The 23224-nt window shown below is 41.5% G+C and overlaps 1 protein-coding gene across 2 annotated transcripts; it reads right to left on the minus strand.

Annotated features, from left to right (window-relative positions):
* Positions 1-589: 589 nt before the first annotated feature.
* On the minus strand, positions 590-18465 carry LOC129718261 (uncharacterized). 2 transcript variants are annotated; one of them, XM_055668856.1, is made up of 6 exons: positions 18281-18465; positions 17746-18160; positions 3832-4211; positions 3143-3599; positions 2239-2464; positions 590-2173 (listed from the first exon to the last, which is right to left on the minus strand). In XM_055668856.1, the coding sequence occupies exons 2-6, from the start codon at positions 18137-18139 to the stop codon at positions 1792-1794; spliced, it is 1839 nt and encodes a 612-aa protein (XP_055524831.1). In that variant the 5' UTR covers positions 18140-18160; positions 18281-18465; the 3' UTR covers positions 590-1791. The 2 variants fall into 2 exon arrangements, with proteins under 2 accessions (XP_055524831.1, XP_055524830.1); XM_055668855.1 differs by having other exon boundaries at positions 18276-18465.
* Positions 18466-23224: the final 4759 nt, after the last annotated feature.

The following is a 23224-nucleotide window of genomic DNA, read 5'->3' on the forward strand; positions in this document are numbered from 1 at the left end:
CACTTAAAATTAATGAATCCAAAAGCTCAAGAGATGTTCAACACACAATGATCCGTTCTATAGGTATTATCTTTTTGCGCAACTGTGATCGTCGTCACGATTTGTATTATAGGTTAAGGATAACAAAACATAGAACTAAATAAACGGTATGATTTTCCACTTTTCGCCTGAACGTTCAAATGTTTATACTATAAAACAAACAACCGATGGCAGCCGGGAAGCTGACTAACTAGACACAGAGCAACTAATTTTTACGATGTAATTGAACCAGTTTGACAGCGCAAACGCAAACAGAGAAAGATATTAGTGCACTAACGAGCAAGTAGTACGTACTAGATATAATAGGTAATAATTTTAGCGTATGCGTAGCAGTGATGGAACAGAGCTGCCCTCGCACCGCAATGTCTGTCTATTGTTGAATAGAGGAATTGTACTGAATAGTAAATGGAAGCATGAAAACTGCAGTCAAATGCGGAACGATATAGATGAAATAAAGAATGGCATTTTATAGAACTAGTGTATTGTTTTCAAATCTGTATCACAAACCTCATATTTCGGAAGAAGTTTCGGAAAGTGGAGCAACAATGGATGTGTTCCTTTGACGACTGTATTTCTTTATCGTTAACAAACTAGGTCCTAGGACGATATGAACTAAATGTCACAGCATTTCAGAGTATGTGTCTTCAAAGCAATTTAAGGCTGATTTAGACGGTTCTAACCGATAGTGCTGTCTCTCTCTCCCTCTCTCTCTTTTTCTCTCTCTCTCTCTCTCTTTCTCTCTTTCGTTGACACTCAGCACAGTATACCGATTGGGAAGAGATTGAATAGGATGCAAACTCTCAGGATATTAGACATTCCCGGTAATGATAAGCGTTGTAAAGGACGTTTTTTTAAACTAAAACAGTGAAAACTGCATTTGAGACCACGAAATCTAACGGTTGCTGTTTTTCGTGTTGTGCAATATTTTCCATTAGTGTGCTTATAACCAACCGAACTATTTTCTGCGTACTGACCAGCTTGAAGGTCAACGCATTGTGCCTGGTAAGATAGATAATCTCCGAGCTGTGCTCGGGTACTACGTTGGGAACTTCCGTCATGGCCTCTTAGAAGATGACTACAAAATACTAACAGGAAAAACCGATGGGATTTAATGCGCAACAAAGCAGTTGTAATCTCCTACGATTTGACTAATGATCAGTGGAGTCGGCTTTTACTACCTTTTTCTCGCTTCATTTAGTATAACTAATTGAAGATTCTAGGTGTTATTATTGATTATTCTAATGTTTCTTGTAAATCTATCTAAAATATTTTTTTTTTCAAATCACAGCTGAATCAAATGATTTAATATCTTACGTTTTGCGTCTTTTCAAGATATTTATGCATTGTGTTACTAACAATAATGCAACATTTTTCGCTAAAGTTTTTGTTTCACTCACACCTCGCATCGCATCAATTGATAAATACTAGTGAAAATAGATAAGTTGTAACATTTTAAAATGTTTTTTTTTTGTTTTTCAACAACACTATGTTTGCTTGGCTATTCAAATTTTCTACACACTTCAGAGGCCAGTGTAGTGTAAACTTGCAATCTAACTAACGATATTTGGAATCAAAACGCCTTAGGAAACACGGAACTATTTTTTTAAAAACGAAATCACGATTTCTAGAAATAAAAAGGAATAGTGGCAATATGTTACTAAGCAAAAAAAAACTAGAGGATTCGAATGACTTCAACGGGATGGAGATACTTTATCCGCGTGGGCTGCTGTTGCCACGGCGGGGCACTCTATGTCATTGACACTTTTTGCGCTGCTGCAGCTTCATCCTGGCCATGCTGAAATTTGGTTCCGGTCCCTTGCACACAACGGTAGCGTTGGTAACGAAGTCATAGGCACTACGTATATCGCCCGGTTGCAGCTGGTGCTGTGAGATCATGCCCCGCAGGGCGCAGAGATCCTTGGTATATGAGTAGAAAAACAGTGGATGATGGTAGCGGTGCAGCTTCACCCGATCGGCAACGATACCAGTCAGATAAACGTCCTCCAAATGAAAAATCGGTGTCGTCAACGACGTCCGGTACAGCAGTTTGGCTGCTTCCAGATTCATCAAGTATGATGCACCGGACAGGTAATGTGGGTAAAACTCTTTGCTGTACATGTAGTTTGGTGAATACCTTGCGGGGAGAAATATTTTGGTTATGTTTGTTTGTGATACGTTATGTTGATTATCGCTACTTACCACTTGCTACTAGTATCAGCGATAGGTTTCACCTCGCAGAAGAGGAAACCTGTCAGCAATCGTTTTACCTCAACCAAACGATTTTTCTTTGCCGTTACAGCTATAGTATTTCGATCGTAGAATGGAATCGAAGCCTTGTACAGAGGAACTGTTCCTCCCAGTAACACTTGCAGTAAGTTCGGAACGTTAACGAACGTATCGTCGTCACATTTTACGATATATTTTACTGAAAAAAATACAAGCAGCCAGTAAGAGTTAGAGTGGTTATTGAACTTGCAAAGTATCAATCAAATATAAATAAAGCGTAATCATGTATGTATGAAATCAACTCTTACAGCTCACAGTCTTCCATCGCCACTGGAAAGAAAAAAATATATATTCTTACAAATTTTCCTCCGTTTGGATCGTCCGCCACAACCCGCTCGGAAAACGCATTGAACGTCTCCACCAGCACATACTTATTACCACGCGGATTTTCAAACCATTCCAGTACCATATCGGTAACATTGAACTGAACGAATCGGCCAACACCGCTCGGTACTGGACCCGCAAATCGGCCCACAACCGGAGTGATGCTAGGCTTGACCGCTTTACTGATAGTGAAGTTGACCACGTTTCCCGGCGAGTACGGATAGTTAATTCGTAGCCACTCTTCTCCGTAGACAAACACATGCATTCGTGCGATGAAATCGTTGCTGTAGTCACGCTCATCCAACCGAAACTGCAAATACTCCTTCTTTTCCTTCTGGAATCGTCTGGGCAGCGTTTCTGACAAACAAGTTTACCTTAGTATTTACTACAAACCGGCAGCAGAAACCAAACCTTAGCGTCTCGACCGTGTAAATAACCTGTGCCTTACTTAAAAAGAAAACTAGTATAAAGATCCGTCACGTATCTATCTTACCTCTTCCGTCACAATTGTTGACTACCCACTTCAGCATCATGATTGTCTTCAACGTCAAATTGTTATAACTATCGATAAAGCTCTCCTGTATGATATCACCATACATCTCACTTTCATTTACCACTCTCATCTGTACCTCATCCAACTCTGCTGCATTTATAGCCGGATCTGCGTCATCCGCAACGGCACCTACAAGTGTCTGACGTTCCACCGCATCATCCTGGTTCGAGGGTAACGTCGCTACAACGGTACCATGCTTGCTCAGCCTGCTTAGGGTCTGCTGGTACAAATATTCCGCCTCCGACTGTCCCAACAAGAACACCACCTTCACATTGAAAGAAGGCAGCCGCTCATTGGCTGCACCTGTAGGCAAAGGTGCTCCCGTTTCGTTGGTAGAATCATGACTAGATTTGTTACTTTGAGATTGGTCGCCGGGTCTCTTACTGTCGGAGTTGGTCTGAAAAATTGGAGTGAAACGAATGAATATAGACACTTTGAATCGGTGAATCGGAAGCCTCTGCAAGAGCTTCGCAACGTTTTTTATGAGAACCATTTTTTGTCTGTTAAAACAAGAAGCTTTAAGAATTAACGTTTTTTGAGAAGAAAAATTAAAATATTCTCGGAGTCTATTTACAGATTTAGGAGCTTGACGTTGATTGTTTTAAGGTTTAAAAACGGTTGTTACTTACATGTTCCTTTTCTCTGCTGGTTCGCTCGTTCTGTGCAATGAAACCGTCGTCAGTCTCCCTTCTCATGTAATCTTGCATCTTTGCAAAAGAACGCGCCTCCAGATACTCGCCCTTGAACCGGGCGTGCATTCGCGCAAACTGGCCATAGTTGAACTCACTCACATTACCCCACGTTTCCCGAATCGTCTGCCGAGCTTCGAAGTTACTGGCCGAGGAGCAAACCACAATGAGCAGGAACACTTTTTCGTTCTCGCCGTCGTCGCCGGATCTTTCCTCCGTGGAACAGACATTCAGCGGCTCCAGGAGAGTCGTATTCTCCGCAGGTAGAACGTAGTTCACCGTTTGCCTGGACGTATTCACACTCCAACCAACGATGGTCCCTGAAACGATTCGAGAAAGCACTGTTGTAGTACCAAACTGCATAAGTTTCCGAAAGAAAAAATGCGGTCCAAATTCGACCGCTGCTAGACTCATACTAAATCAAACCAATAAAGGCCAATAACTGCGCGATCGCCAATTGGAGCTTTTCTCCCCGTGTCACAATGCAAATTGACTCACGCTCGTCATCCCAATCTCTCAACCAAGTGCATCTCTCTGCTTTTACGAAAACAAACCATATTAATCATACGCAGTTGAGGTGCAATCTGTTACTTGTATCTGTCACGATAATTGGCGCTAGTGACTATGCACATATGTATGTAGTATCTTTGTGCTTCCCAATCAATGAATGACAGCAAAATAGAGCTGTGTAGATATGCAAAATTTTGAAGAAAAGTATTTAACATTAATTCCCCTATGTCTCCTTTGGATGCATAACCTCGATATGGCAGGTAGTAAGTAACCCTGAACCGGTATAGCGATAGCGATGACGCCGACAACGGCAGCAAATAATGGCACGAAAGACGCTTATGACAGAAATCAGAGTGTGCGAATGCGATCAATAAAATCGAAGTAAAAAACTTACTAAATTGATATCAATCAGAGTGAAAATTAACCTTTTGCACATGTGATACCGCAATGGCGACGGAAGTCTGTCCTATATGGACGATGGGCATAAGTTCATATGAGACAGTCTTACGGTCGCAGACCGTGCAAACTTGCAAAATCGATTGCGATGCATTCACACTGAAATAGTGCAGTTTTTCTTAAACGAGAATTGTTTTTCCAAGAAAAAAATCCACTACAAACTGTACTATCATAGAAAATTCGCATCGATCCTCAACACGATCTCGTCCCAGAAACTATGCGTAAACGCACACACCATATGTCTTTTTTGATTGACAGTTCATTGAATCATGTTTTTCATTCACAAATGTCCGCGAATTTCTCAATCGATTCGACAATTGGTAGGCAAGCGAAACGACGACGCTCTGGGTTGATGAGTTCTATTCATGACCACACTAGCAACCAGCTCCTCTAGTAAAGCAGGAAACTGCGATTGTATATTTCTATCAATTGATTTGCACACGGTATCGCCCTCGGCATCCGTACATTGTTGTTATTGGTCAATCCCAGCCGATGGCCGATCGTCTTTTCTATTTCTGGGTTTCCCTCGCTTCTATTACAATCAATTAAGCTGGCAGCAATGTAATGACTGCGATTCACAGTGGAGCAGAGCTTGATGGCAGGAAGAAAATATCAATAAAAAATAATTTTAAGTATTTATTAGTAGTTTAACAACAAAACAATGATCTAGAAATAAGCAAAACTTTACTCTTTTTGAAAAGCACATTGTAACTCAAAAATTTTTGCGCATGAGCATAATTGCCTGCAGTTGACTGTAGAGCAACTCCACAAAAAACGGGTAACCATTTTAATCAACTATTTTTAATTTGATTGAAACTTGGTATAGATGGTTCTACGGGCAAAAGATGCCATTTTGTGCAATTGGTTATTTTTTAAAGTAGAATACGCCATTCCGAAATATTGAAAATAATCGGTTACAACTGCTTACAACTTTGTTACCGCTGAACAGATCGACCAGTCTATTTTCTTTGAAGGTGGTGGAAAATCTGCTGACAGACACATGAGAAGATAACTCAGTCTGTGGGGATGGGTTTGCTAGGCCCGACCCACTAAAACCCTCAGTCTCCAGCCCTGATATTATATTCTCCCTAGAACTACCGTTTAGCCAAGTCTATGCCCCTCTGCCACCTGACCATCGAGGATGATCGTTCGGTGTTCCGTATACCCCTTATGTCACGCCCATCGAAGCAGTTTGCAGCTTCCCTGACTATGATGCTTATAAGCACCATGCTAGCCAGGACACATACTTCCTCGTATGACACATGAGCCTGTAAGTGCTTTCCATTTTGCCCTTGTAACAGGCAGTACCTAACAGTGCTCCATACCTGAGTATGGATGTAGTCACGCTCAGCCGGTACCCGCATAACTGTCCCATACTGATTTTGGTCACTTTTGAGTGATCATCGGGAATCGACTTAATTGTTATTATATTTTCTGAAAAAAAAATATAATTGATACTTTTGTATGGAAAAACATGGAAAAAATACCAAGTTGTTTTTGTCCCATATTGAAAGTATCCGCATTACAATACTCCCACTGCATAGTGGTACAAACTGCAAACATATAATTTTGCTCCAGATTAGTGTATATCGGATTATTTTAGACATGTAGAAGTATGTCATTTAATTAACTAGAGTAATGTTGTTTTTCTGTAGTACAATCTGCGTTGCCAATGATACTGCCGGTTGCTGGTTGAATTTATATGTGATGGGACAAAATATGCGAGTACTTTTCAAATGTACCCGCATATTTTGCCCCATTTTGTCTTTTTTTTTTTCAAGTTATAAAACGTAAAATCAATTCCATCCATGTTTTTTTGTTCTCAACGATAAACTTGTGCTGCCATGTAACTGTTATAGTCATTGGTTCTGAATGTAATTGCTGGAAATCCGAAATTTCACGAATAATATTAAATCGCCGTTTTCTCAACATGTTGTTTTCCATTATGGGACAGTTATCCGGGTACCGGCAGCGCTGGCAAGCAATTTGCTGCCTTATACCACTGAGCTATTATTCATCATACGCGATAATGCCGCGATGGCCGTAGAAGCACTTTTGCAGGCGTATTTTGACCACACTGGGCCTCCATACCTAATATGGACGAAACCACGCTGACAAGAAGTTTACGCTTGCTACCATTCACCACTAAGCTAGCATAGTTGATGTGACTCTTATGTGTGAGCTTATCGTCAACCATAACCCCAAGAGCTTCAAAGATCGCTTTGAAGTGATGGTGCAGTCTGCGACTCTCACCACTGCCTGTTGCTCCGATCTGCGATTATTCACAACCGTGACCTCCGTCTTATGGTGCGCTAACTCGTTTCCTAGAGTGCATCCAGTCTTCGACCTTGCGTATACAGTGCGCGGCCGTCAACTGCAAAGCCAACGATCACAGCTCCTACAGGAAACTTGAGCTTCAACACCCCGTCATACATGACATTCCACAACACCGGTCCGAGGATAGAACCTTGCGGAACTACTGCGGTAATTGGGACGCACTTCTGACCCTTCTCCGTGTTGTAAACAAGTACTCGATTCTGGAAGGAGTTTTCCAGAATTTTGTACAGTGACACCGGTACATGGATGCTCCTGAGCGCAAGCGCTATTGAACGCATTCTTCACGTCAAGCATGACGATTACGCAATAGCGTATGCCCCTTCTCTTGCGCTGGAGTGCTACCTCCACCGTTTTGGTGACGAAAAGGATAGCATCCAGCGTGGACCTGCCCTTCCGGAAACCAAACTGGTCACTTGCCAAACCTTTTACACCCTCCGTGTACCTCACCAGTCTGTTGATGATAATCCTTTCAAGCACCTTTTCCAGCACCTCGTGTCCAGCAGGCAGATAGGCCTGTATGCTGATGGGTCGCCTGGCGGTTTCCCGGCTTTCGGCAGTAAGACCAAACTCTGCCGCGTCCACCTGTCCGGGAAGAGGCAGGCACCTCTGCATGACTGCCCAAAACAGCCCGAGGGCTTTAAACGCCAGCCTAATTGCCAGGTTAGGGATTCCATCCGGTCCCGGTACCTTGCTCACCTTTAGGAAGTTCACGAAGAATTCCTCATTCGTCACCCTATCCTCTCGCTCAATCGGCTTCCCATTCCTAGGTTGGCGGGTCTTAGGCATGATGGCGTCGCACGCCCGCGATAGTACGGTAACTAGTTGGTCAGCAGTCGGGCGGAGCCAACTGCCTCTATTGCACTCTCTTCTCGTTGCTTCTTCGAATACCTCGGCGTCGAAATGCAATGTCTTCCAACCGCAGACGGTGTGAGTGTTGGTTCTACCCGTCACTTGCCGCCTCGCGTTGTTTTCTACACTATAGCAAACCGACTCGTGATCGCCATCGTCTACCCTCCAGTTCGTATCAGTCCTGGGCTGGAGAACGTCACATCGATGATCGACTCCGCACCATTTCTACAAAATGTACATTAGGTCCCAACGTTGGCCAGATCTAAGTTGAGCTTTGCCAAAGCCTCCAACAGAATCTGACCCCTCTAGTTCGTAGAGCGACTTCCCCACTCAACAGCCCAAGCGTCGAAATCACCCGCAACCACCAACGGCATAAGGCCCGTTAGCTCCATGGATAACCTATATTTCCTTCTAATTACATCAAAGGTCACACCCTCTAAACCCACGAAAACTCAAACAATCTAAATATAGATGTTGGTGCAATAGCTGTTGCCACTGGTTCTGGGGATATGACTTTAGGCTACTACAAGTATGGTAGATGTAAAAGATTCAGGAGAGGAGGGGGGATTATTAGCAAAACGAAGAATTATTTCACGTTGATAACTAGACCAATCGATCAACTCATTTTTCCACCTGGGCCGAACAGGGACGGTTGAGAGTGACTATGATAGGTACATGATCACTGCCACAAGAATCATCGTGAACATTCCATGATAATCATTAGAAGGGTGAAAGCTTGTAGGGCTCCCGATCAAACGATTATAACAAACGGATAACACATATATCTGAACTTGACAGAAATAACAAAGCCTGTAATATTCTTGATATGCCAGAATGATAAAAAGTACAGAATTATATAAAATTTTTTTTTTTCATACACTTGAATGTTCAAAAGTGTTTTTTAAAGCACATTTATAACAAAATTTGCTATTCAATTGACAAAATTGTACATTCTAACTAATTCTGATCTTTTTTTGCCAAAAACATTACAAAACTTGCTATAATTTGTAAATAATCAGTAAGTAATTTTGATAGGAATTTTGATATTTTAACTATTAACGAGACCAAGTTTAGGATACAACTTGATACAAAAAGTTCGTAGCAAAATATCAAGATTTGTTATAATCCTGATTTTTCTGACTGATTGGGAAGCGCTAGGAACTAACAGTTATCGTGGTAAACTGAAAAGTACCTACAGGCTCATGTGCCTGAAGGTTGCGAATACGTTCCGTACAGTGTCAAACGACGCAACCTGCGTTCTGTCCGGCATGATGCCTATCAGCATAGCCATTAGGGAGGACGTAGAATGCTTCAACCAACGTGACACAAGGGGCATACGAGGTACCAGAAGATCACTATCGATGATCAGATGGCAGCAGGAATGGTCCAATTCCACGAAAGGTAGATGGACGTGTCAACTTATTCCGGTGGTATCGGGAGATGCCATGGAGAAGATAGCTTCCACCTGACACAGATCCTGTCAGGTCATGCTTGCTTCAGGCAGTACCTGTACAGGTTCGGGCATGCGGGGTCCCCCATGTGCCACGAGTGTGTGGATCCGGAAGAGACTGCTGAGCATGTCTTCTTCGTATGTCCTCGTTTTGCGCGTGCGCGGAGCGAAATGATGGTAATGAGCGGGCCAGACACTACTTCGGACAACTTAGTTCAGAGGATATGTGAAGACTCGAACATCTGGAGGGCGGTTTGTGCAGCCGCCTCTCAAATAGTCTTAGAGTTGCAAAGCAGGCGACAGGTTGACCACCAACACGCCAGTGTTAGCTAACTGCCAGTCTCCAGGATAGTTATCTAATTAGCTAAGAGACTTATAGAGACAGGAGGTTGCTCAAAGCATGAAAGCCGCTCCCCGAAGCAATTCTTAGCGGTCTTCCCGGTGAATATTATGGGCTGGAGACTGGAGGGGTTTTAGTAGGTCCGGTCACTGATTCAAACCAACCCCACACTCTTTGAGGTTGGGCACCTCAGGGGTTTGGTTGCGAATTTCCCCTCCACCTGAAATTAAAAAAGGGGGAAATATAGATTCAGGGGATAACCTTATTCTTGTAAGGCAATGATAAGAGGGTTTAATTGAGAAAATAATAGTTGTAGTTCAGGGAGTCTCCTTTCTAAACCAAACAAGTTCCATTGTTCCATTGTGCACAAGTTATTAAAGTGGCAGGTGAGTTGGTTGAGTATCGATTAGCTGTTTGGTTTGAACGGCAAGCCATGGGGTTTGAAAGATGAGTCTTTTTTAGTCTGCTCGAGTTCCTTAATTCTACTGGTTAGGTTGGCCAAGGTATCCATCAGTTTCTGTATCATGTCGTCCTTCTGTTTGATCAGGTCTGCTACTGCATTGTTATCGTTGATCTCCAATCGCTGTTGAACCTTGCTCACTTCGGCGTAAGTTCCTGCCACTCTGATTATAGTAAATTCTTTTTCGGTTAAGTATACTGGGCATTTTGGTTGGCAAATGATTGGACACGTGTAACTTGAGACCCTTATGTGGTCATTCACCTCTGTCCAGTAACTCCTATCCCAACCTCCACGAGGTGCCGACCTGGATACGAGTAACCTAATCGGAGATCGGGTAACCAACCCCCGATGAAAACTATGGCCGTATGCTGACTGGGAAGGGAGTCGTACGCGGCTGTGTCTCCGTATCAGGGGTAGCGTACAACAGCGTCTGACCCGGAGCGGGCGGCCAAATCAGGGAATGCTGTATCCCGCCAACTACACCAAAGATGGCAGCCCCATCAACAGGATGTAGGTATCGCGACCCTGGTTAGGTAGCATACCGAAACCTTTCTTCAACCACGAACAACGAAATCAATCGACAAAAACCTAGGTTACGAACACGGAAAAAGATTAGCGTAAACGATTGGAAATTGGTTACTTAAAACGTCCGATCTCTCAATGAACCGGCGCGGGCTGGCTTACTTGCTCGAGAACTACAGCGGCAGGGAGTTGAAATCGCAGCGATTCAGGAGGTTCGGTGGCCCAATTCCGGAGAAACGGGAATTCCGTGCAGTAGACCCTATTGCACACACTTCTTTCAAGTACCACATTTACTAGAGTGGCGGTAAAGCAGCGGAACGTAGTGCTGGGAAATTAGAAAAGAAGAGTCATCTGGTGAAGGCCCGCAGATGGCCGTATATGCGTGTTGAGGATTAAGAGCAAATTCTTCAACTACAATGTAATCAACACTTACGCACCCGCAAACGACAAATCCGATGAGGTCAAAGATGAGTTCTATGACAAGCTTGAGCGAATCTATGACGAGTGCCCAAAACACGACGTAAAAGTCGTCATCGGAGACGCAAACGCACAGGTTGGGAGGGAGGAATTCTTCCGTCCGGTCATTGCGTCCACTCGTCAACCGATGAAAACGGCCTGAGACTGATAAACTTTGCCACGACCAGAGGAATGGCCATATGTAGCTGCTATTTTCCACGTTTGACTATTCGGAAACACGCCTGGAGACATCCAAATGGAGAAGCCTGCTCCCAGATCGATCACGTACTGATTGACGGTCGGCACTTTTCGGATGTTACTGATGTTAGGTCTTTTCGAGGACCAAACATTGACTCTGACCATTATCTCGTCGTTTGTAAGATCCGCGCACGGTTGTCGAACGTGCTGAAATCTCACACAGAGAGGACAACGCGTTTCAACATTCAACGTTTGAAAGCTGATGGCGTGGCGGCAGAATACGCCAGAGAGCTGGATCAGCGGATCACAGAACAGCAGGAGGAAAGAGTGGAAGACATAATTGGGCTGTGAAGCTGTATCCACGGTGCCATCGAAACGACTGCGAGAGAGGTGTAGGCACGACGCGTGGAAAACAGCGTAACGGCTGGTGCCAGAGAGCGACAGATGAGAAGAACCGTGCCAAGAGCCGCCTGCACTGGGAACCGTGCCAAGAGCCGACCTGCCGAAAATAGAACCCACCGTCGGAAGGAGCGCGAGTACGAGGAGCAAGTGCTCGCCAGCGCAAAGGACAGCTATGCTCAAAACGACGTGCGGAGCTTCTATAGAACAGTCAACAGAGTCAGAAGCAGGAATTTCCCTGTGCCGGTCATGTGTAATGACAAGGACGGTGACCTGCTTACTTAAGGAGCATTTCCAGGCTCTATTGAACGGTGAAGAGCCGGATGAGCAGAGCAGGAACAGGATGACGAACAAGCTGTGGAGCCACCAACACAGGATGAGGTGAAAAAGGCGATTAGTGAGCTGAAAAACGGCAAGGCCGCTGGAAAGGACGGTATCCCGGCCGAACTTCTAAGAGCGGAAAGCGAGCGGCTGTACTATGCGATCCACCAGATAGTACTCAGGATCTGGGCGGATGAACAAATGCCGAACGACAGGTTGAAAGGCCTCATATGCCCTATCTATGAGAAGGGACATCGATTAGATTGTTGCAACTATCGAGGCATTACGTTGCTCAACTCCGCATGTAAAGTGCTCTCCCGTATCCTGTTTTTCAGATTGAGGACAGGGGCGTTCCACGACGGATCAAATCTTCACCCTGCGACAGTTTGTGGATTTCAAGGCGGCATACGACTCAGTGAAAAGAAATGAGCTGTGGCAGATTCCCCGACGAAACTAATTAAGCCGAGTCGTAGCTGGCGAGATATCAGCCGCTTTCGTAACGTTGAATGGACTGGAGCAGGGGGATGCCTCTAACTTACTGTTCAACATCGCTCTTGAAGGTGCCGTACGGAGAGCAAACGTGGAAAGAAACGGTACGATCATCACGAAATCTCTCATGCTTCTTGGAGTAAGGCTTATTTTTGCATTCCTTGCAGTAAGGCTTATTTTTGCATTCCTCATTAAGTTCATGCACTTCTGAACAGTTTCGGCATCGGGCAGCAGCCTTGCAACAATTCTTGGTATGTCCATATTTGCAACACGTGGAACAAATCGTCGGCTCAGGAATGACTTCCGGAATGATGGTGCCCTCGACAGTTGGGACCACCGTAGGGAGGTTTTGCTTCTTTTCATCTACGAGCCCACTGAATCCTTGGCCTTCTAAATTTTTCCACTTGACCAGTTTCGCTAATCTTTACGATTTCACAGCGTCGCTTGTTGAGTATTGGGTGTAAAACACTGAGAAGGCCACGCTTGGTTAGACCATATCTTTTTTCAGCTTCAGTACTTGTTCCGGGTTTCGTACTCGGAGTACAATTTTTTTTCCATCATTCTCCTTAGTCCTTCAATGTCACCAACGCAGGCTTCCAGATATTTTCCGACCGAGAAGGGGTTTAGTTCCGTTCTGTCGTCAGCTTCCAGAGCAACTCGCTGGCGAACCCAGTATCACAAAGGTGTTCAAAGCCTGGGCAGGACATATTGCATGAACGCCGAACAAACATCCTGAAAAACTGGCGTTCGCTCGAAATCCGGTTGGATCACGACGAAGAGAAGCGCAGCGAGAAGGTGGTTAAGGTGGTAGTGTGTAGTGTGGTCACCACGTGGTCGACTATGAATTTTCAGCGTAACTAGACTCGGGAATAGTTAATGCGTTATCTATGAGAACACTATTATACGTTTTTATCACCATAACAAACATGATGATATGTTTTCACAAGTGATGCATTAACTATTACCGAGTGGTAAGCATTTGAAAATTCGAAGTTGACCACGTGGTGGCTTGAAGTCGGTCATTTATGGCTTCGACGTACTTCCACCTTCTAACAAGTGGAACAAAACCTTGTGGCGAAGGAATCGACCAGGATTCGAGTTTATTGGGAGGGATTTTGTTCATCAAGCTATATATGATTGATGTTACGCCCAATAAAGTGAAGTAAGGGGTCATTCAGAAATTATGTAAGGGTTAAGGGGGAGAGGTGGTATCAAAATTTCTAACGAATGCTTACAAGAGAGAAATTCGAAAGGGAAATACGAGAAAATCTCACGTAAGATTGAAAAATTTAAAATATAAACAAAAACTTACCAAACCAAAAAAAAAATTAGTTGAATTATTTTTCGCTGAGAACTTAACAGTTGAACTTTGGGAAAGCGTGAATTCACTCTAGCTGAATAATTATGTACTTTACTTTGTATCTATAATTTTCAGTTAAACTTGAACATGATATTAACTAAATTGGTTAACTTGTTTTGTTTTTTTTTTTTTTTTCAACAAATACGCTATATGTAATAAAAAATTGCCTTCTTCAAAAAAAATTTCCTGAAAAATAAAATTAGATTTATGTGGGGAGGGGGATTATGCAAAATTTTACTAAGCCTTATTATGGGGGGAGTGGGGTCAGAAATTCCGAAAAATGTCCTTACGTAATTTGTGGATGACGTTAGTTTATTTATGATTGGGAGCTCGTCATTACCTTTGGTAAATCAGAAATTAGGTTAGATCCAAAGCTTTTTAAAAAAAAATTGTGAAAACCAATCCCAAATTCCCCCGTGGTTCAAGGGGTTGGATGTAGGTCGAGATTTCATTTGCGTGATGTCTCGGCTTATGTCCAATCACTATAGATTTGACGCGCATCTCCGTCGTATTGGGCTCGAGGGAAGCGGTATCAGTGCCTGTGGTGAAGGTTATCACGACATAGAGCACGTTGTTTGGTCATGCCCTGTTCACCGTGACGCCAGGTCTAAACTTGTAGCTTCCCTTCAGGCCGGATCTAGACGGCCAGCTGTTCCTGTTCGTGATGTCTTGGCGAGCCGTGACCTACCCTACATGACCCTTATATACGTTTTCCTTAAATCCATCCATGCCCCAGTGTAGTCCCGTTCTCCTCCGTCTACACCCAACAAAACGACAAGAACACGTTTGAACCTTAAGCACAAAACCAGCAACCAGACCCCGCACAATAGAACCAGGACCCAAGCACTACGAGCCTCTGTCCCAACTCACGACATCGTGGCTCAGCAGTACGAATCCATACATGCCATTCGACGATTATAAGACGACCATTGAACAACAAAACACAGATTGTAAATTCCATGCTAGTTTTAAGTTAGACTTAATTTCAGCTCGTAGTCGGCAGCGAGGATAAAAAATTTGCTTTAGTTTTTAAGTCATCAGATATAATTGGCGCCGTTAAACATTAAATTGTATTTGTGCCGTGTCAAAAAATGCTATGTGAAAAAAAAAATCCCAAATTCCAAAAAAAATTTTTTTTGGAGAATAATTTCCAACGTTAATGTAAAGAATGTTACTAAATTAATGTAAAGATATGTTACTAAATGGTAATTTTAATTGCGCAACTTTTCACGCTTCATTGTTTTGTGTAAAAAATAAAACTTGAGCCTGGAGTCATTCATTTAGCTGCTTCAATTTTCTATTGAAAAAAAAAAACATTCTTACGTTAACGAACTTATCGAAATAGCTTCAATATGTAGGCATTATTATTTCTTCCATGCTAAAAAGTTACTTTTCGAGCATTTATTCCTGTTTCTAACGCCATTAAAATGCGAAATGGCGTGCTAAACCACAAAGCTGCAGATCTTATGAGAGACGTCACAGCATTTGGTTATGCTGGTTATAGAACTATTTAAAAAAAACGAAAAAGTACGCTAAAAAACGAAAAAGTACGCTTTTGGGCTCACTGTGTTCCAGCGACATGAAGTTCATTTTCCCAGAAATTATTAAATTCTGACTGACTGTTTGCTGCACGATCCGAGCTGATCTTGACTCGAAGTGCAAAAAAGAAACCTTCCCTCGATCAATTGGATCAATTAACAATGATTGCATGCAACTCGCGCGCTCCCCGTTCGAGTGAAGTGAGTGCCCCACAAGTCTGCCCGGGCCCGGTCGATTTTTTATCATTGGTTCACGTCAGCCAGCAGCCGCGTTCACCAAATTGAAATTAAAATAAATTTGGAAAACTAAGTGTCTAGACCAAACACGGCAACGGCGGTGGATCATGGACAAGGTCAATACCCTACACTCGGTGCACTCGAAGAGCTAAATGCAACGCAGATTGCTGCCGGAATCGGACTGGAAGCAAAGCGCTGCTAATTAAGGAGAGACGACAGCGATGATGCATTACCAAGTAAACGTTAGAATACGTAAAAGACCTAGTAAATTCAATTTATAAATTAAATGCAATGATAAACTGGTTAGATTAATTTGCTTTTGCCCAAAATCAACAACACTAGTAAACACAAGTTTTGTCCTAGAGCACAAACTAGAAAAAAATGAAGGAATTTAGATTTTTACATCCTGTGAATTTTGGTGTCCCTAGTAGAGGTAAATTTTTTATAGACTTAAATGAGTTTTCCCGTAAGCCAGCATAGAAGTGACGAACCCTGCGAGCAATTACTTTACGGTGTTTTGACGCTCACTAGGGTGTGTGTGTGTTTACAATTCATCTCCCACTGGCCGGCAGTGCTTTTATGGAAAAAACTATCTGCATTCATTCCTATTTATATTTTAATTTTTAATATATTTCGTAATATACGGATGCAAATATTTTTACCCTGGAAATGAAAGGTGCCAGCTCTAGTGTTCATCCAACAACCGACATGCCTGGTAATACACGTACATTCCGAGATCGCCTTCATAAACACTAAGCCTCGCATGAATACGTTGTTATATCTATTGGACATATAATTGTATTCACACTTCCAAACTAATTTGCATTAGTGGCCCGTATTTAATGTTACTAGATCATATAAGCTTCGATGTCTCCTGTTATGCATCCAAATACCTGAGTATGGAATAAAGTAATTCTTCGCTATTAGTGTACAGATCTGCCCAACTTTTCCATGGCAGCTAATTCGTTTATACGACATCGAGCAAAACGAAAACACGCCAATTGCCTTGATCATCCTCCAGTCCGTGTTCCTCAACGCGCGTTCTAAGTGAGCGAGTGAGAAAATCCCTAAATTGGTCTCGAAGATGTTCCGAAGACGATGCTAAACGCTTCGCTTCAAGTATAGCAGAGCCCTGGTTTGAAAGTCCTAAACCTAATACACATCAACTATAACGAAATTTCAATGACGTCCAGTAGCAATCACTAAATTTCAACTTTTCTTAATTATTTTGTAAATTCTCTTCTGCACAAATAACCACATTTTAACCAAGAAAATGCATTAAATTGACTCAATTACATTTAATTCCGATTATGTACACTCCTCAAAATCGTATAAACGTATTTTGTTCCGAAATATCACGCTATAATCTTTTCAGGGCATTTTTTTTGTTTCTTTCGACCAGTGTAATGGCATCGGAGAGAAGTTAACAAACATTTACCAGAATTAACGACAGATTATAGAACATAGTTGTCTTCAATTTCAATAAAAATATTTTTGAGTAGTTTGATAGGATATAATGTCATGAAAAAAAAAAATAATTTTATTTCTTCAAACAAAGCGAAGTTTGTGAGAAAGTGTGGAGTTAAAAAACTTGATTCCTTTACATTGAAAATATGTTTGCCTGTTTCGTAGGTGTCAAATTGGTTTCCACTAGGTCGATAATCAATTCAATATGTAAAAAGCAGCATATATGACGCAACCAGTAAAACTGCTTCTGGACAAAAGAAGCATTGAATACTAACAACGTTGATTTTTTTGTACACTTCTCGGTGTCAACACCGAAGCCTCCACATAAAAATAAACACCAGTGTAACTTGTACATTGAGTACGAAGATAACGCCATCGATGTTATCGACTGACAAATAACAATCTCGGCGATAGAATAAGTAAATAATCTCAATAATAGGCGATAAATTTCGTTATCACACTTACCCACACGTCCCTTCTCGCTGCCCAACGGAACGACTTCCATCAACAGTACAGTGGCACAGCCGAACAATACCATCGTGATAAGGAAAGCTCTATTCCTAGAGCAGCGGAAACTCGCAGCCGATATTGACGATGCACCCCGCTTCAGTCCAGGCAATGTTGGGCCCCTTCTAGTGACTGGTGAGAACTCGTAACGTTTGGCCGATCGCTTTTTGCATGAATCATCGATCAGAAGGTGGTACTCATCAGCATCCGTTTCGTTGCTGGTCGAACTAATACTGCTCTGCTCATCTCCAACTTCCAAATCACCCGGCGACGGCCTACCACCCGTTTTACTAACTCCTCCATTAAGTGCACTTCCATTCAAGGTGGACAATGTTGCTGCTCTACCCAACATTCGGTCCTTGAAATCGTGTTCCTGTAAAAGGATTGTTTAAAAAACTGCTTCCCAAACACTCAATTTTTGCCATATAGTAACGAAACCGGCCAAGGTCTTGAATGTCAAATCACGAGATAAAAACACTTAAAATTACCTTACTTGTTAGAAGAAGTTTTAATGTCTATGGTGCCAGTAGCGGATTTTTTTTTTAATGAAAAACAATGCTGAATCAAAAAATCCTTGGTTGCAGCATTATTCCACCAATATTCCCGAACGAAATATGTTAGAGCTGTAATATCAATGAGTGTTGTATCGGTTTGTTGTGAGTTGTGACAAATTCAAACTAGTGATGGGAAACTTATCGATACTTATCGATAATATCGATAAATGATGGTCATCGATATTATCGTTAATTTTTTGACGTTAGCGATAATTATCGATATTATAAGGGTGAGCACAAGTCAGTGCGGCTGGTTACTGGAGGAGACCCAAAAGAAGGAGACCTCACCTACCCTACCCCAGGAGTTGCTTCTGCCGCTAGATATTCGTTGGGTGCTGCTATTCGACAAGATTTAGCATTGTTGGGGGTGGTGCGGGCGAACCTTTAGCCCCGGGTGTCACTGAGTTTCTGGGAAATAATGGTAACTAATAAGGTATTTATAGATTTTAGTTTCCTAAGAACAGATGAATTCGACAACTAAGTACTGGAGAACTTTAAAAAAATATCCAAACTTTTTGCATGATCTCATAAAAGCAATGATACGAAATTGTAATAAAATGTATTTTCTTTGGCTTGCCAACTCTTATAATATGATGGACATGCATAGCGGCAGTCTATTGGTAATTCTCTGGTAATTGTTTAGTTTAACTTGGAACTGTTTAAATTTAAAGTATCTGTTACCCAACAAACAATTTTTAGTCCACTAAAAATCCAAATCAACGAAATTGTTGCGCCAAAAAATATCCTGGGGTAGACAAAATAATTGAGATAAATAAAATTCTCTCGAATTTTAAACGACCACAACTTTACGAAAAATTAATCAATTTTGATAACCGGTTTCATTTCACTAGAAAACAGTATTATATTAGTATTACTTGGGAACTTGGTGTGACCAACCTACACCGAAAATTTTTCGGATTTCAAGAGTTTGTGTCAAAGTGTACATTTTTGCAACACATAGAACGTTTTAGGCAACTAAATTGTCTATCTAAAATATTTCATTTAAAAAAATCTGAGATCACCGATATTTTCTAAAATTATTTTTTGTTTTTAAAATTATATTTTTTTCAGAGTAGGATCTTCAACTCAATTTTTTATATATTTGAAGGAAAAAAAAATATATTGATTCATTAAAAAGGTTCAAATACAGTTGGGTTTTCTTACGCATGGGGATTAGGGTGTCCCAAAATTGCACAAGTCTGGGGCTCACCCTCCAGATGATAGAAAATGGTGTTACGAACAAACTTTTGCTCGGCGGCAGCTCTAGAAAATGATGTTTTCAACTGGTCCTGATGACTTTTTTGAAAAAATCTTTTTTTCTAATGTTAGATCCAAAAAACATGTTCCTTAGGGTCTAGACTTTTTACAGGTTCCTTAGGGTCTAGACTGTAAGGAAAAAATTCGTTTCGGATTGATCATCGTCAATTTATTTTCCTAAAAAAAATCTATCGTTTGGAAAAGAGATTTTTAAAGTATACTTAGACATTCAATCAATAAAAGTGGGTATTAAATCTAATGCTCTCACCAACTGAATGCCATTAAAAGTTGGAAAATTTTATGGGGAAGAACATTGCCAAAGACTACATGGCTCTGAAATAACTTGATTTTGAGTTATTCGTGATTTACTGTGGAATAAAAAGTTACATTTTGATGTTTTCTAATACTAAAATGTTCATTTGCCGTATCATATAGTATTATAATTTCAACTAAATCTCCTGCTACTCAAAAGGCCCGTTCTGCAGGGTCATTGATAACTGTTAAGCTTCAACACTTCGATTTGGCATCAAGATAATAATTTCTTTCTATCCAGGCCTTGGGATCTTCCTGAATAAAAAAACTTGATACCAAACCGCAGTCTATCGAAAAAACTTTAGTGACTTCTCTGTGAGTCCACAAGGTTTTTACAGACGAAAATTTCTTCACTCTTGAATTGTCGTTTCCACTGCTTACTTTTTTCAAGTTTCGTACCACCTCCTCTCCCAGCTGGTCTCGAGGTACGATGCTGGCCTAACAAGCCAGTCGTCGTTGGTTCGAGTCTCGGCTCGGGAGAGACTGTTAGTGTCAGTAGGATCGTAGCGCTAGCGAAGTCTGTGTACAATAAACAGAATGTCGAGTTCCGATACGGAATGTAGCACCAAGGCTTTGCTTTGCTTTTTACCACCTTCTCTTCGAGTCATCATTAACATTTCTATCGAAAAATACCAGGCTAACATTGACATCTGGATGATACCACAAGTGCAGTCTGCCGACCCGGCACCGTACCGAAGTCACCGGAGATTGCGGGTTCGAGTTTCATCTGAATAAGTTTTTTTTTCTAATTTTAAGTCGCACTTTCTGTCCTTGTTCATTTTTCGCATCCTCGTTAAATTACATACATTTCCTCCGCTTTAGTAAACTTGATAATATTTATTCAATTTTTTCACTCGACCTTGATTATTGTAGGCAAACATTAAAACTCAACTTTTTATTTCACAGTAAATCACAAATCTAGAGAAACATTTCAAAAGGTCCTATCTGCTTTGAACGATTTTTTGATCGATCACCTTCATTCAATCACCACAACTTACTAAACACCTTATGACACGTTATTTGCACAAGTTGATAGCGGTGGGATCACTCTAGTCTTCTGAACGAAAACATCGCTTGGGAGAGTTACTGAAGCTTAACCATTACCAAAATAAAAAGACGCTGCGGAAAAACGATAAGAGCAGATAGGACCTTTTGAAATGTTTATCTAGAAATAACTCAAAATCAAGTAATTTCAGAGCCATGTAGTCTTTGGCAAAATTCTTCCCCAAAAAATTTCCCAACTTTTAATGGCATTCAGTTGGTGAGAGCATAAGGTTTAATACCCACTTTTATTGATTGAATGTCTAAGTATACTTTAAAAATCTCTTTTCCAAACGATAGATTTTTTTAGGAAAATAAATTGACGATGATCAATCCGAAACGAATTTTTTCCTTACAGTCTAGACCCTAAGGAACCTTTAAAAAATATAAAAGGATTAGGTTTCATGGAAAATTGAATAACTGGAAATGTTTTTTGGATCTAACATAAGAAAAACAGATTTTTTCAATAAAGTCATCGGGGCCAGTTGAAAACAGCATTTTCTAGAGCTGCCGCGGAACAAAAGTTTGTACGTTTTACTATTTTCTATCATCTGGAGGGTGAGCCCCAGACTTGTGCAATTCTGTGACACCCTAATGGGGATACATGCCTCGTAAAAAAACCATGTTAATTCAGAAATCCGCTTGATAAACTGCTTTATTTCAAAATCTGCATAAATAACCTTTTAGAGAAAATCCGCGTGAAAATAATCTGACCTTTTTAAATGTTAATCCAGATAAACTTTCAAACGCAAGTTTGCAAAGTTGCTTGGTTTAACAAGACCTACACACCCACAATGTTCGATTGAATTCTGCTAGAGTGCTGCAAGTTCAAAGAAAATTAATACCCAACAGGGAAAAAACCGCCAAAATCAACACCCATACTTGATAAATACCTCGGTGATTCCTTGGAAAATTTTCAATGTCAGAAAAAGTTCTACGCGTTGCAAAAATGTACACTCAGTGTTGTTAGTCTCGCTCGTAAGCGGCATGCAACACCTCATGTGAGGTTCTCGGAAATGCCGCTTTCACACAGTAGAGAATTCTTTATTCAAGCTATTTCTCGTTCTTTCTTGCTCGCATTTACTCCCGAGATCATATGCACACACTCCCGTCTACTCTCATCGTGTGTACTCGTGTGTACCTATTCCCCAACTCGCGAGAACTACTAGCCGAAGACAATTGTTTCAAGATGCTTTGCGATGGTTGCATAGGGGAAAAAAATGATAGGGTATCGGACTACTTCGGCAGCGGTTTGCTTCGGTTGGTTTTGCATTAGACTGCTTTAAAAAACTTACCGAAGCAGTCCGATACCCTACACGTTACCCCACTGTCGGTGCATGAGGCTAAACCGGGAAGAAAGCATTTTCGTTTTCGAGCACAGTTTTTCAAGCACTCCTAGTCGAGCAATTTTAGTCGAGTACTCCTACTCACTAGCAGGAACTCGCGTACTCTTTTACGGTAGCTGAGTAGCAATACGAAAGAGTTTGTTCGTGTCGGTGCGTGCTTGCTGCTACTCAAGGGAATGCATGAAGAAGAAAGAGTATCTCCAAAGCGTGTGTGCAAAAGACTCGAGAAGCGTAACATATGTTTCGTTTTCAAGCAGAAAGGAGAAGAAGGGTTTTGCTTCTCGCTCGATTTGCAACGCTGTGTACACTTTGGCGCACACTCCGGAAATCCGAAACATTTCCAGTGACCCTTTGTCACGTCCAGTTCTCAAGTAATACTAGGAAACTAGGACGGCTTTCCAGTAAAATGAAACCTGTTTTATCAGAATTGATTCATTTTTCGTGAAGTTTTGGCCATTTACAGCCATTTACAGAATTTTGCCTGCTTCAATTATTTCCCTAATTATACAACCTTCAAAATGAACTTCGGCTTGAAACTACTCCGTAGAAAGCATTCCCGGCGTAAAACCCGAAGACTTTCCAAAACAAACCGTTTAACTCGTCCGGTTGTTTGAATTTTCATTCGCAGTATCGTAAAATTTGTCTTTCAAGGCCTTAACACAATGGATACATTGCGGCTGCGTTTGCGGAAATTTGACAGTTAGCCCATACATTTACTGTCAAATTGACGTCAACGCACATTTGAGTAACTCTAGTGTCTCTGAACCTTTTTTTTTTCCAACGCAGTATACATCTTGGCTTATCACTCACATGATGCTTTAGTAAAAGGTGAATTCAAAATGCATCGGATTTGGAAAACAGAATCCAAATAAATGCGTGACTACTGTAAAACTAAATAAATTTCTCAATAAATTAATCATTTGAAAT

Source organism: Wyeomyia smithii, chromosome 1, assembly GCF_029784165.1.
Source record: "Wyeomyia smithii strain HCP4-BCI-WySm-NY-G18 chromosome 1, ASM2978416v1, whole genome shotgun sequence".
NCBI lineage: Eukaryota > Metazoa > Arthropoda > Insecta > Diptera > Culicidae > Wyeomyia > Wyeomyia smithii.